The sequence below is a fragment of the Topomyia yanbarensis genome, chromosome 3, assembly GCF_030247195.1.
Source record: "Topomyia yanbarensis strain Yona2022 chromosome 3, ASM3024719v1, whole genome shotgun sequence".
In the NCBI taxonomy this organism is placed as follows: Eukaryota; Metazoa; Arthropoda; class Insecta; order Diptera; family Culicidae; genus Topomyia; species Topomyia yanbarensis.
In genome coordinates, this window is record NC_080672.1 from 167,069,389 (window position 1) to 167,086,629 (window position 17,241).

A 17,241-nucleotide genomic window follows, 5' to 3' on the forward strand; every position below is an offset into this window, starting at 1 on the left:
TCTCAATGGATCATTTTGAAATTCATTGAAAAAATGCTTGGATACTGTATCTTTCGAATACCGTATGCCATCATTTTTATTTGTGAATAACGATTGTAGGCTCACCGTGCGCAACATTGCCCAAAGATAAAAGTGGAATTTAGTCTTAGGGAAGACACCTTTTTTCAAATTCCATCACCAACGTCATTCAGAGGTTATATAATTCAACACGTTAGCCCAAGCAGAATGTCTCGTTTCGCAGAACAACCCAAAGCATGTGGTTGAAACTAACATCCGTGAATAAAAGATGTTAGTGTATGCAGAAAATGACAAAATAGAGGTACGACTACTTGATTTGGCGCCCTATACTTACTACGATTCCATTAAAAATATTTAGCGCATTACGGCTTAGTGGAATCCGGATATATGCTAGCGTAAGACTTGGAATAGGGTTCTTCTGTACAAGGTTTAAAAACAGAAGGTTTTTTTTTACCTACTCTTACATCGGAGAGCTCTAGTTTAATTTTTATGATTGAAGTTTATATCCAATTTTTACATTCTAATATATTTATAGTTTTCTTTACGACGCTTGTTCTTATGTTTAGACTTTTATTCCCGGGCGTTCATTGCAAAACATATCAAATTCAAAATACGAAGCCACCCAACAGATCCTTCACAGACATATTCCTACGTACCAACACTGTAATCAGACTACACACCATCAAACATCTGACGCCAAACATGCGGCAGAGAATGCATCACAACCGGCTGTTTACTCTTCGACAACAACCAAATCCAAAGCACAGTCTGCAATATCATCTGCACCACAAGCGGTCCCCAAATTGTTCGTGCCGGAATGACACCTGAAAACGCAGCGCCTCGCACCCCCGTATCAACAGCCAGTCCCATCAACGAGGAAGCAAATACCATTGACATCCGTAAACCGTAAGCGCACAATGCACTACACTATGCCCTCCCCTATCGTATTATTACGTTATCACGTTGTTGTCTAGAAGGCGAGCAAAGCATAGTTGGTAAAACGATTGCCTTGTACGCAACTCATCTGGATTCTATTACCAATCCCGCACATAGCGCGAGATACTTTTCTAACCCGAAAATGAGGCAAGTCAAGGTTAAAACCTGTACAATCGAAATATAAAAACGTTGTTTAGCTATTTATAGTAGCTCAATAAAATTCGGAAAGTGAATTATAATGATTTATCATGAAAGCGCAATTCATTCAATGTGTTCAGTCTTTTTATCATGCAGATTACAGATTTATTTAATATGTTTCCTTGACATAGTATGGTATCGTTCTTAAAGTAATCAACCATTTTTTAAAGGACGATCATTTAAAAATATGTATAGTTTAGTCATATTGCACTTTTATGTGGAATTATGTGATATTGTTCTTGCTAGACATGTCATGAAAAATCAAGCCAAGCAATATCATACTCATTGCTACAGCCCTGAAGGATTTTCACAATCAAAGGAAATGCTTTCGCCCACTCACACAATCATGACCAGACGAAAAACGCATCATTCGAAATTGCGATACACTCTGGGGCGGTGGGTGCGTACATTTGTTTTCAAAACGTTTGTGGAAAATCTTTGCTGACAGCTACATCCAATGTAATATTGAGAAACCGGTTTACGTAGATTAGTTTCCATATGGATCGAATGAAGTGAAGAAAACCTCAATTGAAAAATCTATTGAACGTCGAGGTTCAAATAGTACGACTTCTGTGTCTTTTGTTCTTAAGTGAACTCAGAGGAATATGTTTTGAAGTTTTTTTTTTCACCACAACATTCGCGCCTACGTGTTAGTGTGTGCATGGCAATCAAGGATAGAATAAGAGAGAAAGCGTGCGAATACCGCACACCCTTGTTTACTGCACGTGAGCGGAGAGAATTTTTCCGCTCCTGACGAATGAATTTCCTCTTCGCGGAAATGCGAGCCAGTGAAATTTGGAAAACCTAACCATTCGCCTGAGCCCGTGCTGAGAAATCAGTCTGTTTTTAGCTTTCGGTGAACCGTGTATCGCCCTCCTCCGCAGATGGACAGATGAGACAGATTGTACTCAAAATATAGTATAATAACTAATCATCTCTTCTCTTGTGCACTGTTTGGGAGGCAAAAATAAACTATGCCTGTTAAAATGTACAGATAATGAGTGTTATCGTTACTGCCTAGCGGTTTTTGCGACTCCGGCCTACTGTGAACGAAAGTGAATTGTCTCCCAATGCTCTGCAGAATCCACCCGGAGTTCCTTTCCACAAATTAGTTTCGGTTTCATCTATCAAAAATAGAAAAGAAATATAAATGGGAAGCCAGTCGAAGCTGGTGAAATATTGCCTCCCAGTTGTGCAGTAGTGGACAATATTACCGGCCAATTCGCAGCAGTTGGTCGTAGACAGAAAAGAAGATTGAAACGGGCAGCAGGGGAATTTGCATCCAGTCGTCACAATATGTTCAAAAATATCTACCATCAAAAAGAGAAGATGAAAGCAAGCGCCGCCAAGTAAACGGTGTGTTGTTGAATTGGTGTCTCTGGCAGTCTTGGAGAAATCTCTGGCTTTTAGTAGTGTTCGGAGTTGTGAAAATTAACGCACGCCTGCCGTTTGCCTTTCAGTAGCCGGAGAAGGGAATTTGCACGAGAAAAAATAGATACAATTTTAGTGAATTCTGGACGGCTGTCAAGAGCGTACACTGAAGAGGCCGGTGAATCCCGCAGCAAGCGTGAGTGTTTTTTCCCTATATGAGAGATGTGCTTCTGCAGGGGCAGGAAAATTTTACGATTCTCCTGGACTAATCTCAAGTGCTCTGCTGTTCAGTATTCCGATCTTGGAAGTCCCCAAAGTATCAGCGGGCATTTCGCAATAACGGTGTAATTTCTTAATTGCCATCCGTTGTACGAGCGACTCACGATCCAAGCAAACATCGGAAAACTGTCTTCAATCCAGCAGGTGACATCTATTTTTGTGCAGTACCTACAGCTGAGATTGACGAGTGCATTCGGTGCATTTTCCCGCCCCCAGCCCACCTTGCAAGAAGTGCGAAATCACCCATCCGAGTGAACGACAGAACATTACCCACAAGGAAAGTGTGTGAAATGTTTTTCCCTGCCGGCTGAGCGAAAGAGAAAAAGAGTAAGCCTCCCAATAAGAGAGTGAGAAATTGTGTGAAAAAATTGTACTGTGAATGCCATTACTCCGTGTGTCTAGTAGTAAAAGCAACTCGATGTTTACTCGTAATTGATGGTGTTCTTAATTGAATGGAAAAAGCCTCCAGGAAGTAAATGATCTAAGGCGTAATGTAATCTCTCAGTTTGTGTAAAAACAATGAAGAAGTGAAATCTTGGCTCTGCGAAAAAGTGTTTCCACTTAGGTGTCATAATAAAAATCCCAACAAAATACATAAATAAAGTTCTCACTCCTGTGGCGTGGTATCGATGTGTGTATCAAGTGCAGAGAAAAAGAATAAGCAGTCGACCAAGTGAACCCGCCCATCTACCACCCCCTTAGGAAAGAAAAACATCGTTCCGTGTATTTGTTATCGTTCAAATGAAAGTCAAATGTGCTCCAAGTGAGAAAGGCCTGTCAAATCAACTATAACAGTGCTGTGGAAGGAATTTATGATAATAACTTTGGTAATTTTTGGTAGTCAACCTAACCTACACTGTCTACAAATTGCTTTCCTTCCTTTGCATAGACACTTGATCCCTATTCTCCCGCTCCGTAGCTCATTTGTATCAATGCTAAAAGCCGGAAGTTCTTCCATCTCGTGATGATTCGCAACTAAAGACAAATAGTACAAAATATGTAATTATCGCGAGTTGGAAGAGTTGCCTTAGATCTAAGTCTAACGAATAAGGGAGTTGAGCTGTACTTTTTTTTTCTATTGGCCTATTTTTATTTCGCACTCTATGCCCGTGTAATTGGCTTGTTTATATTATTATTGCGGAAGTATGCTCCAATACTACGTTGGATGTTGGAAGAGAAAATTTCAGACACCGTTGTCTTAAATTGCATCCAAACCTTTTCCCATTGGACAAATCAAGAATTCAGATGCTCAAACCGCTAATCAAAATAGAAAACTGCCACTGCGACCAGTATTTATTGTGGTATGTCCGTTTCTTAATCTAAGTGTACTATCTACTAGGACATATCATTATTGATAAATGATTGTCGTCATTGAGACACACACTTTTCCCAGTTCGGCACACCACTTCGTATGAAGTTTATTACCTATTTGGTATTTGCAGTTCAATTATCAAATTGCTCCAATGTTCCTTTACCGAGGACTCTTGCGTTATATCAATGCACTGCCTTCGCAAAGCAGATGCTCTGATGTTTCACGGTATCTATCATGTGTAAGATTACCAATTTTCTTAAGATAATATTTACTTAGACAGTGTCCGACTAGTCCAAGCAATTTCAGGCTTTTTTCTCGTTGGGTGATATATTTTTCTTATACGGTAGCTCAGGCCTAATTGTTCTTTGTAGTTGCGATTTTCCACTTGTTCAGTCCCATTTTAAGAAGACCCAATGAGACTCCACAGAATGGTTCTGGGCAGATAAAATTAATGGAAGACCCACTTCTTGCAAGCTCATAGCCTTTTTCATATCGTGCAACCCCAACAATGTCCTGGAACCCACAGTATAAATTAACACGATTCTTCTCCGCCGATTGTCGGAGTACAAGAATACATTCCCAAACTAGTTTTGAACGACATGTAGTAGCTCTTAATGCATTCAGCGAAACCTATCTATCTGAGAAAATGCAAATATTTGCATTTTCTTTTCAGACATACGGAGAACGCCATATATTTCTGCTTGAAACACCGTCGGCCACTATCCCATGGCGATACTACCGTTTATTCCTGATCCTGTATCAAGCCCAAACACTTTACTTCGCAGAACATTACAATTACTATTCCATCGAGCCAAATTTTTGGAGAGATTTATGCCCAGGGCCTACTTTTTACGCCACCTCGAAACGAGGGTTAATGCAGGTTGCATTCTATTTGAGATCCATCATCTACAAATCCAGTCACTTCGTATCCCTGAAATGATTTTAATAGTTCGTCTACAACTAATGACCACAATTAAGGTGATAGAACTCCGACTTGAGGACGTTCCTTGTTTGTTTTCAAAGTCCTGTTTCCAAGCGTGCTAGTTATTTCACGGTTTATAAATATGTATTGCATTCCGCATTAAACTATTAGATGCATTGTCGAAAGCTCCTTCTGTGTCGAAAAATATGAGAGTTCTTGTATTTCAATAGAATTCTCTAGTCCGACCAATATATGTAATGCACCTATTGTTGATTTGTTGCTTTGATATGCGAATTGAAATTCGCTCAGTTTTATGTTTGTAGAACTTCTATGACTGAGTTTATGTGTAGAATATTGAAAGATGAGGCGGGATAGCGTAGTTGGTAAATCGAGTGCCTTGTACGCAGCTCACCTGGGTTCGATTGCTAACCCTGCAGATAGGGTTTGAGACTTTTCTAAAGAAATTTCTCTAACTCGAAAAAGAGGCGAAAGTTCAAACCTCTATAATCGAAACAAAAACAAAAGAATATTGGAAAACAATACGAGTATCTCGTAAGTGCCGCAGTTTACATAATCAAACTGGAGGGAATCGCTTTTCCACCATCTCCACAATTTGAAAGATCATTGTTAAAAATCTTCATACACATAGGCATAATCAGTGCAACGAAATTTCAAAATCAGTTACCTATTTCTGCTTGTATTTACCGAAACCGACATTCAGATTCAACGCCTGCCTCATTATTCACTTTCCAACTGACTGAAATTTCATGCAGAATCGAATGCTTGAGTGCAGAGGAAATATAAATTCATTCACCAACCAAAGCATTCATTTGTAATAATGTCGACAGTTTGAAGGCAGAAGTTAGCATCTTCTACATTTTCGAGCATAAGTGAACTGCGAAATCTTTATCTGGTGCACTTTTGATCAATAATCCCTCTCCGAGCTAACATAGAAATAAAATTCACTTTGCTTCTGAAACCGAACATGTCCGTACCTGAAAGCGCTGCGTCGGAAGAACGAATGACAATGGAAACGAACCAAAAATTTCATTCATCGCAGCGGGCATGAATTGAATTTCGTTTTCTTTCAAGTTCATGCAGCGATGTCAATTTTTTGCCTTTCTCATATAAAGAAAGGCTATGCAATCACTGTAAAAATCGACTTTTTAACGGAGGCCCGGAGGGCCGAGTGTCATACACCATTCGATTCAGTTCGTCAAGATCGGCAAATGTCTGTGTGTGTATGTATGTGTGTGTATGTGTGTGTGTGTGTCATTTAAACTTAGTTTCATATGAAAGGTATAACGCTCCCATAAGCTGCTATTGAATTTTTAGTTGATCCGACTTCCGGTTCCGGAGTTACGGGTTGAAGAGTGCAGTCACACAGCAAATTCCCATATAAACTGGTACCACCATGATGTTCAAATGATGTAAAACATATTAAAATTGATGTAACATTACTCTAGTTTGCGGGTCTGGATCACTAATGATCAATCAAAGCAGCTTTGACCACATTGGCCACCTATGACAGTTCATAACGCCCCCGGGGAACCCGCCAAGTTCCTAAGCCCATTCCCCAACGAATTCTCTACCGATTTTTACAAACTTGATTTCAAATGAAAGATACAGTAATACCATTGACTGCTGCTGAATTTCTGTTCTGACTCTTGCTTCCGGAGTTACAGGGGTGTTAGTAAGGATACACTGGAATTTCCCATATAAATCGGAACAATCGTAATACCTCAGAGGCTAAAAACTATTGAAATGGTCACCAAATTACTTCTAATCGCAGATCTAGATCACTGATTGCCAATCAAACATTCTTGGAATATATTGTCCACTATCGACGATTCCGGGAGTCCGGAATTCCGGGCATATTCCACAAATAAAGTCACATCGGTTCTTCGGTGATGACTGAACCGATTTTCTCAAACCAAGTCTCAAATGGAAGGCAAAATATGCAGCTGAGTATTGCATCAGAGCCCCTCTGCCCCCCCCCCCCCCCCGCCTTGCCCTTATATCTCCCTCCTTCATCACTACCGTCCCCTTGGACCACCCTCACGCCCGCCTTTCCTTCATCCACCCTGTATACCAAAATAAGATGAAGGATTTCTGACGCATCCTCCACTCCCACTCTACTAACCCCCCATTCCCTCCACTTTTAAACCCATTCCACCAACATTTCAAAATATAATCACATGAAGATAACATTGAACTCATGCTGATTAAGCTAATTAAATACTATTCTTTTGCCTTTCTCATATAGAAAGGTTACGCAATTGCTCCAAAAACCGACTTTCTAACCGAGGCCGAGTCTCTTATAACATTCGACTCAGTTCGCCGAGATCGCAAAATATCTGTGTGTATGTATGTGTGTATGTATGTATGCATGTATATATGTATGTATGTATGTATGTATGTATGTATGTATGTATGTATGTATGTATGTATGTATGTATGTATGTATGTATGTATGTATGTATGTATGTATGTATGTATGTATGTATGTATGTATGTATGTATGTATGTATGTATGTATGTATGTATGTATGTATGTATGTATGTATGTATGTATGTATGTATGTATGTATGTATGTATGTATGTATGTATGTATGTATGTATGTATGTATGTATGTATGTGTGTATGTGCGGATTTGTTAACAAAATGTCCACATCGGTTTCTCGGAGATGGCTGAACCGATTTTTACAAACTAAGATTCAAATGAAAGGTATACTATTCCCATAGGTTGCTATTGAATTTGATTTTCAACCGACATCTTGTCCCGGATTACGAGTTGAAGAGTATGGTTACAAAACAAAATTTGTTGATTTGTCCACATCGGTTTCTCGGAATTTTCTGAACCGATTTTGACAAACTTGATTTTAAATGGATGGTCCATCAGCTGCTGTTGAATTTTGTGTGGATCCGAGTTCTGGTTCCTGAATTACAGGGTGATACGTACGATCACGCAGCAAATCTCGATTCTAACGAATTCTGCGATGAATGTAAAAAGGTGAAATTTTTGCCTTTCTCAATAGAAAGGTATTGCAATTGCTCCGAAAACCGACTTTTTAACGGAGGCCCGGAGGACCGAGTGACATATACCATTCGATTCAGTTCGTCGAGTTCGGCAAATGTCTGTGTGTGTATGTATGTATGTGTGTGTATGTGCGTATGTGTGTGTGTGTGTGTATGTGACCAAAAATGTCACTCATTTTTCTCAGAGATGGCTGAACCGATTTTGACAAACTTAGTCTCAAATGAAAGGTGCAACGGCTGCTATTGAATTTCTAATGGATCCGACTTCCGGTTCCGGAATTACAGGGTGATGAGTACGAACACGCAGAAAATGTCGATTTTAATAAATTCTGCAATGAATGCATAGAGGTGAAATTTTTCCAAAATATGACCACAACTGCTTCGATTTGTAGCATTAGGTCACTAACATCTAACACTAACATCCATTCCATCGGTTCCGGAAGCCCCGGCGGAAGTATCTAAATTCAGAATAACAGTCACATCGGTTTCTCGGAGATGGCTAGACCGATTCGACTAAACTTGGCCTCAAATGAAAAGTACTGCGTCCCCGTAAATGGCTATTTAATTTCATCCCGATCCGACTTCCGGTTCCGGAGTTATAGGTTGTGGCGTGCGATCACATAGCAAATTGTGATTCAAACCGATACTCCGATGAAAGCAAAAAAGGTAAAAATTTCGCTAAAATGTCTCTCAAACAACTTAAATTTGCTGTTCTAGGTCACCGACGGCCAACCAAACTTTCGTTCACTACATTGACCACCATAGACGGTTCCGGAACTGCTCGGGAAAAGCGGCCATCTTTCAAAATTTACGAACTCACATCAGTTTCCCGGAAATGGTAGGGCCGATTTTCACAAACTTAGTCCCAAATGATAGCTATGATATCCCCAAAGATGTTTATAAAATTTCGTACGGATCGCTTATATGGGGCCGGAAATATAGACTAAATCGTCCGGTCACATATGAAATTCCTATATAAACCAGAGCTCAAATTTTTTTTCTCAAAAGGGGGACCCCATGAAATTTCAGAAATCGAATGCGTATTTTTGATGCCAAACATCTTTAAAATGCATGAAACGTCGAGATTTTATGTTATCCCGATTTTTTTTTTTTTTGAAAAATCGACATTTTGGGACTTTGCCGATTTCGCACCTTTTTTCAGTTCAATATTACCGTGGCTGTTTTTTCTTCTTCAAAATTTTAGAACTCGAATAATGATTTATTTTCCTGTATATAGTTGTCATGTGATGTACAATAATAAAATGTAATATATGCATTTAAAAGCTTTTAATGAATATAAACAACGCACACATTCTCGTGATTCATGGTTGAGAAAGGCACAATTGCACCGCTAGGTGGATTAAAATAGGTTTTTAAGCTCTAGGAATAATACCAAAATTTATTCGAGAAGTGGGTAGAATTAGTTTTGATGCTGATCGAACGCTTCGGTGCTATTAGGCAAACATCTTGAAATGGTCCTTATCAAGGGTTGTAATTTTCTTTCACTCACGAGAGATTTTTGATATCCAACCGTTTCGCCTAAGGTTACACTTGATTAGCAAGAAAACCGAAAACAAAATAGAATAGACTTCTTTTGACATCTTCATTATGTGCGTGAGCTAGGTAGCGATCACAAAAGCATTACCGAGATAAACTCATGCGTTCTTCTTATTCGAAGAACTTGTGTGGGTAATATTAACTTTTTATATGAAACTGTTTTTATTGCCGTAGTAGTGAACTCTTCATATCTGTGATACATGCAAAGGCTTATCCCCAACTTTTACGCGATTCAGTTGTTTAAATATAACTTGCTTTCGTAGTTAAGTGATATTTGTTTCCTAATTTCCTAATAACTAATAACTAATTTCCAACCCTACTCGTATATTGGAGCAAAACGCTAAACTGGGGGCGTTTGTTGTTGTGAACAAAACAAAAATCGGCTTCTTTTTTATCCGCTTAATTGTTAGTATTGACTCTCTAAAATAGTCTCCCGCAACCTCGGTGGCCAGGCTAACCCTCTTTTGTTTTAAACACCTATGAATTCCTCGCACGTATTTGCTGTAACACACGTAGATTTCAATCTACGGCAACAATTTTTGAAAAAACTGGCAGCGATAAAAATACAGTGGAAACAATTAAATTACTTATCCCCAATTTTAAATTAAATTACTTATCCCCAATTTTAAAGAAAAAGTACCCAATGGGTTGTTTTCTACTGCGGCTTTTCCGTGAAGTAATTTGATGTGGGACACCCCTTAATTGCGCTTTTCTCGGAACCGCGTTTTTCGAATTGGCGAACACGATAACTCAAAAACTAATCAACGTATTGAGTTGATTTTTTTATGAGAATGCATAATATCTGCAGCCTGTCGATGAACCACAGAAAGCTGAATAAAAAATGTTTTCTTCCTATTATTTTAAAGAAAAGTAAGCGAATTTTCCAGTAAAATATGAGATTTTTCGGTTTTCATGAAGCCTTTTTCCGAAACTCGAACTTTTTTCTATTTTATTGGTTCATTGAGTAACTACAAGTCTAACCTTCACAAATCTTATTGAATTTCCTGTGTCAGACAATTATATCAAGAGTTATCGTGTTCGCCGCGGCGCCTCTTGACGTGGAAATGGTTGGACGTCTAATCTAGGAACGCGTGTATGTGTGGCTTTGCGTGAATAGGTTTAAAACTTCGTGCTCAATGTATGTATAAAAAAATCGTAACATTATCCTAAAGATCCAATGTTGCCCTACATCCAATGTTGCCCTTCAAAATCGTAAAACAAAATAACTTTCGATTTGAGCACTTTACACCAGACGCCCCATTATCATTAGTTCACACTACGAGTTAAAACGTGTTTTAACGCTATCTTGATGACATTTTTCTTGTTGCTAATTATTATAACATGATTTAACTCTGTAGTGCGAACGTAGTATTAAGGTATGAAAAACGCTCATTAACTTAAAATAATACTTACATACATGAATGGTGCAATTGTCCAAAAAAAATATGTGCCCTCATGAAAGAAAAAATGATTTTATTATTCAACGATTATTCGAATTAATTTAAATTCTATGATGTGTGATAATTTTCCAATTGAATCGTACTACCACACGCAAAATAGTTTTTTTGTTCTCGTTCCCCTCAAATTTCCTACTTGAAAATCAAATATCATTTTATATAATTATTTCAACAAGCAGATAATGCATTTGTATGGTAGGTGGGAATGTTTTGAAGAGGTTTTAGTGGTGTTGAGAACTTAAAATCTTGTATTGTACATTCAGCGATTCTGATGAATCCCGCCAAACGACGCGATTGGGCAGCAGAGGGTTAATTGTTGCACATCCCTGTATGGCGTTTCGATCGCCCGTGGCCGTTCCGAGAACATGTAGCCAAACTACTACTACGTGTTCGATTTGTACATAGGAATCTCCTATTCATTTATAATTCTATTCAATTCATTTAGACACGTTTAACATACTGTTATATTCAATGCGTCCTTCGTTTTGTAGAATATACAAGGTTAGCCAAAGCAACTCAAGCAAGAAACAACGATCAGATCTATCAACTGAAACTATGGATTTTATTGATTCTTGTTTAGTTCAAATTATTCAAACGGTAATTATCTCCACAAATCATTTGTCAACTATGAGCTTACTCCGATAGCTCCAGTCAATCACAATAATTTTAAAGTTTTAATGGATATTATCAGAATAACAATTCCAAATTCAATGGAAAATTCCAACCATGAATCTGCTTAACAATAACAAGGAAAAAATACCCGCATCTGACCACCGCCGAATCTATTCCTAGTCCTACCAGGAGTATGTGCTCCGAATTTGGACCGAATCGAACATGATATTCCGCAAAATCCAAATTAGGGTGTGGACAACTTTATGAGTACTAAACCACAAACTAATAGACATAATACTCGAAAACAATTCTTTGCCCGCTTGAACGGTCATTTTAAATATATTTTTAGTTAAGACTGTGGTCGCATTTGAGATTATGGCGCCACTGATATATGCGCAAATATACGGGGGATAGACGACTAGTGAAAATTTGTTCTTAAGACTGCAGGATAACCCTTTTGCAAATGAGTGGTTGGAACCGTGTATAAAAGATGCGCAAGCGCATTATGTACGCCTTTAAGACTAATTTTTAACCAATCGCTGTCGCAATCAACGTTCCCCGTCTGTTGGAAAAAATCAGTTATGTTTCCGGTTTTTAAAAAAGGTGATAAGCAAAATGTTGCGAACTATCGTGGCATAACTTCACTCTGCGCTGGCTCAAAGTTATTTGAAATATTAGTAGGAAATGTGCTGTTTCGCGAGACCAGAGCATATATATCGAAGGACCAACATGGCTTTTTTCCTGGTAGATCGACAACTACTAATCTAGCCCAATTCACTTCGCTCTGTATTAAAAATATTGAACTTGGATCTCAGGTCGATACTGTATACACGGATCTCAAGGCTGCATTTGATCGTGTAGATCACTCTCTTCTACTGGCAAAGATGAAGCGGCTGGGCGCTTAGGATTATTTTATAGGGTGGCTTAAATCATATCTCGTAAATCGTTCTCTGTGTGTAAAATTAGGAAATAACGAGTCATACAGTTTCATCAACTTGTCGGGAGTGCCTCAAGGGAGCAATCTAGGACCGTTGCTTTTTTCGTTGTTTTTCAATGATGTTTGTTTTGTTATACCTCCTGGGTGTAGACTTATATATGCCGATGATCTCAAACTATATCTTATTGTGCGGTCAATAGAAGATTGCAAGGAACTACAGAAACACTTAGATGCCTTTTGTTGTTGGTGTAATCGCAACTTGCTGGCTCTCAGCGTATCCAAATGCTCCATAATATCTTTTACACGTAGAAAAAATCCAATACTGTGGAACTACACCATTTCCGGGGAATCGCTAGAGAGAATGACAGTTGTCAGAGACCTCGGTGTACTTCTGGACTCACAACTGACATTCAGAAATCATTACTCTCATGTTACAGCACAGGCAAATAGAAATCTCGGTTTCATTATAAGAATCGCCAAAGAGTTCACTGATCCATATTGTTTGCGGGCACTCTACTTTTCACTTGTGCGATCTGTCTTGGAAGCTTCAGCACCCATTTGGTGTCCTTACACAAGCATTTGGATCAACCGAATAGAAGCAGTGCATTCCTCCGTTTTGCTCTTAGAACTCTGCCGTGGCGTAACCCAACAGAGCTACCACCGTACATCGATCGCTGTCGTCTGCTCGATATGGAAACCCTAGCCAAAAGGCGGAACACATTTAGAGCAGTATTTGTTGGGAAGATATTAACTGGCCAAATAGATGCTCCAGATATTCTCTCACAAATAAATGTCAATGTGCCCCCGAGAAGTCTCAGATCGCATAACTTTTTAAGACTCGAGTTTCAACGCACCGAGTACGGTCAAAACGAACCCATTAGGGCGATGTGTAATGTTTTTAATAGTGTTTATGGCCATTTTGACTTTTCTTTATCTTGTGATGTTTTCAAAAATAGACTAAGAAGGTTGACTTAGATTTTAAGATTCATTTTTTTGTAATATTTGTATTTTTTATTTATGTAATGCTGTGTACTATGTTATTATATTTTATTGTAGTGTGAATCCATTGTAATCAGGTGTGAATATATGAAAAGATAATGGGTTTTTACGCCCATTTGAGGATTGCTTCTGAAGTATATCCTGAAATGGGCTTTTCCCATTCAACTACATTTCATGTAGACCAACATAGGTCAGATGAAAAACAAGAATAAATAAATAAATAAATAAAAGGTGGAGCTAGTGTTATAGTAAAATTGGCGGATCGATATTTTTAAGGAATTTACTCATATTGTTATAATAACCTTTATTTATGATCAAATACCACCGCATAGTTTTTTATTCCGTAGTCATGTCTATAATTATTTAAAAAAAGTTATCACGGAAAATAAAAATAAAGCAATTTATGCCTGATGCCATTTCGACAAAAGTACTGCGAATAGCTGGTACTACAAAATTGAACAAATTCGCCATTTTTCGACCGCTTTTTATTAACAAAATGTCGTTGGACGCGGAGTTAATTTTTTTTATTTTGATGATAGAGTGTTTTAACCTTATGGTCATTCCCTCTTCTCGGGATAGAGGAATCTCTTTTTGAAAAATCTCGAACCCTACCCGAGCAGACGAAAATAACTTCAGAATACCAAATTCAGGTATACTGTACCAAATACTTGAACCACAATAGGGTATTGAGGAGCCTTGCATAAGAGGTAAAATACCTGAAATAATAACTGAGACATGTATTACGAATAACTAGTCGATAATGAAACGAGTTACTGTAATACCTGAATAATAACAAAACCTTTTCAACCTTCCAATAACAAAATTCACTGTATAGAAATATTCAATAAGATATTGATTTGGTATTTGTAAAAATCACTGGAACACATAAATAATGCTAAAATAAAGTATTACACCTCATTGAGATATTCAGCAGATATTGAAGAATGTTTCTTCAATACCTGCTGAATACCTCAATGAGGTATTAATAATCAATTAATAGCACGTTTTGGTATGACACCAGAAAATAGTGTGCTGGGATTATTGGCCAGTTGGGAATCGAACCCAAGTGACCTACGTACAAGGCAATCGATTTACCAACTACGCTATGCCCGTCCCCAAATGTTCTTTCGAATTATTATTAGAATTAGGACGTGGTTTCGTTGAACAATTCGTGTTCAACAATTTGCATACTTTTCATTAAAAAAATCGCAAAAGTTGACAATTTTTATATTGTAGTCCTAAAATTGCCCAATATTTGTTTACGAAACAGCTTACGATACAGGGTTGTTAATCGATAATGAATCGTCATCGTCGATAACGTTAACCACCCGTCAACGTCATCGGAAACTCCGTTAACGATAATGTATCGTCGGATTCATCGTCATCGTCGATAATTGGTAAGAGAAAATCAATAGTTTTGGGCATTTTCAATACACAGGAGAATCCACCAGTGCACAATGTTTACAAAGTGGCAAAAAAGGTGAAAGAAATTCTTTGAACCACGAAAAATATTTTTTAGCTATAGTGTCTTCAGCAAAGTTTATTCGTATTTTTTTGCATTTAAAAAGTATTTGTTGATTAATTCCTCTAAAGCTGAGAAGCAAGCTCTTGTTTTTTGTCATTTATGAAAATAAAAAAAAACTTTATTTGGCAAAGTTGATTGGCAATCAACTTAATATTTTAAGTATTAACTTCGCTGAAGAGACTATGTGTCCATCTGTCGATTTTAATTTACATTTTTGGAGATTTCTTTGATAACTCTGAAAATTGCTTTTTTCAAAATACTTTTTCCTGGTAATTTTATAGAATTTCAAAATGTTCCAAGATTTTGTTCAGCATAAGAAAATACAGAATTGTTGTAATGTAATTTTATTTGTATCTCTTCCAACTTAGAAGTTATCGAATGTTTTAGTGTCCAAAAAGCAATATTTTGGTATGGAAGCCGCAAATTTTCGCAGACGAATACCAATACGAATCTGTGTAACAAACACTATCAAAATCGTTTGGTGGGCTCTAGCCTACTTTCAAGTCAAATTCGTGTAAATTTCTTCTTTAGCATATTTTTCTTATCTTAGAGATGCAAAATATACAAAAATAATAATACTGTACTGTAAGACCACCTTAAGGGGAATTTTTACTAAATGCTCAGAACGGGTTATGAGGCTTTGTCGAGGGACTAAAGAAAAATATTTTATCCGCTGCGGTTTATTAAAAAGAAAGAAAAAATATGTTAGTCCAGGTGTTTGCGTTTCGACGTCGTCTCTTCAGAACCAAAAAAAATACGTGCCGATTTTGTCAATGTCATCGTTTTATCAGCCTAAAATTCGCCAAGGGGCTTATAAAAACGGGTCTTCACTGTATTCAAAAAACGACTTAAACTATTATGAAGCCGTTCATAAATTACACTACATATTTAAGGGTAAAAGAAAGAAGCATGAAGCAACTTGTTACATAGTGGAGAGAAGAAACGGAGGAGGGGGCTAAAAGCTTCCCAATAAAAAAGTAAATCAAACATTTGAAATATGTATATTCTCCTTTTTAAAATCATAAAACTTCTAGTTTAAATTAATATTAAAATAAAATCTGCTAATCACCAAACCACTTAAATGTGTAGTGTAATTTGTGAATGGCCTAATAATAGTGGTTTAGTAGTTTTTTCAATATATGTTTTTGCGTGTTAAAAATTACTAATTACACAATAGCTCAAAATTTGTTTTCTTCATGGTCAAAACAATTTTGATCACCTTTTTGCCGCTTGGAAACACTGTGCATCTGGTACTCTTCTGTGCACCAACTTACTCGAAAAGTTGAAAATATCCATTTTGACACATCGTCGGACCCTTCGCCGTATTGAAATGTCCAAAATTATTGGTTTTCAACTGCCAACAACTTTCCCTTCAATATAATACACTTTCCCCAAAAGTTGAAACAATTTCATTTTGACGCATCGTCGAACCCCCCTGTGCATAGAAAATGTCCAAAACTATTGATTTTCAACTGCCAACAACATGTCCTTCAATAGGTATTTATTTCTAAACAATTGAAAGTTAACCGCATCAACTTCAATTCCAATAAAAGGGAAAATAACGCAAAATGTATCGCGATAACCGATGAACCGACGATGACGATGAATACGACGATACAATTATCGACGATTACGATGAAGACGACGATACATTATCGTTAACGGAGTTTCCGATGACGATACATTATCGTTAACGAGTAACGCCGATAAATTATCGTGAAAAATGTATCGTATTAACAACCCTGTTACGATAGCATAACGTTTGAGTAGTCTATACTTCTTTTGCAGAAAAATCGAAAATGAACTTAAAAAATACAACAGTACTAGTTATGGTCCCAGAAAATGGTTTTCTTGTTATAAATCAAGATTTCGAGGGATTACAGCATTTTTCAAACATTGTTTTGTGTGGAAATGCAATCTATACTAGGTCATCATAATCGCAATCAGTCTCATAAAGATAAGAAATCGCATAGAAAATGGGATAAATATGCGATCATAGGCAGTGTAGCACCGTACAATCAGCCCATTCCACAGTGGGACGAGCCCGGACTTAAGTCCGTATATGAAGGTTATGCGA

General features: G+C 37.6%; 1 protein-coding gene across 14 annotated transcripts in view; it reads left to right on the top strand.

Moving 5' to 3' along the window:
• Positions 1 to 17,241, top strand: part of LOC131689160 (small conductance calcium-activated potassium channel protein) — a 761,072-nt gene that overhangs the window by 325,796 nt on the left and 418,035 nt on the right. For 3 of the 14 annotated variants that reach the window (XM_058974055.1, XM_058974054.1, XM_058974053.1), the window contains exon 1: positions 1,504 to 3,629. The exons of 9 other annotated variants lie outside the window; for them this stretch is intronic. Coding sequence is in view for 1 of the 5 variants with exons in the window: in XM_058974057.1 (XP_058830040.1) it covers positions 3,615 to 3,629 (15 nt within the window). In the remaining 4 variants the exon portion in view is untranslated. Of the gene's footprint in view, positions 1 to 1,501; positions 3,630 to 17,241 lie in introns of those variants that run through there. 2 more of the 14 variants (XM_058974058.1, XM_058974057.1) reach the window with 2 other exon arrangements.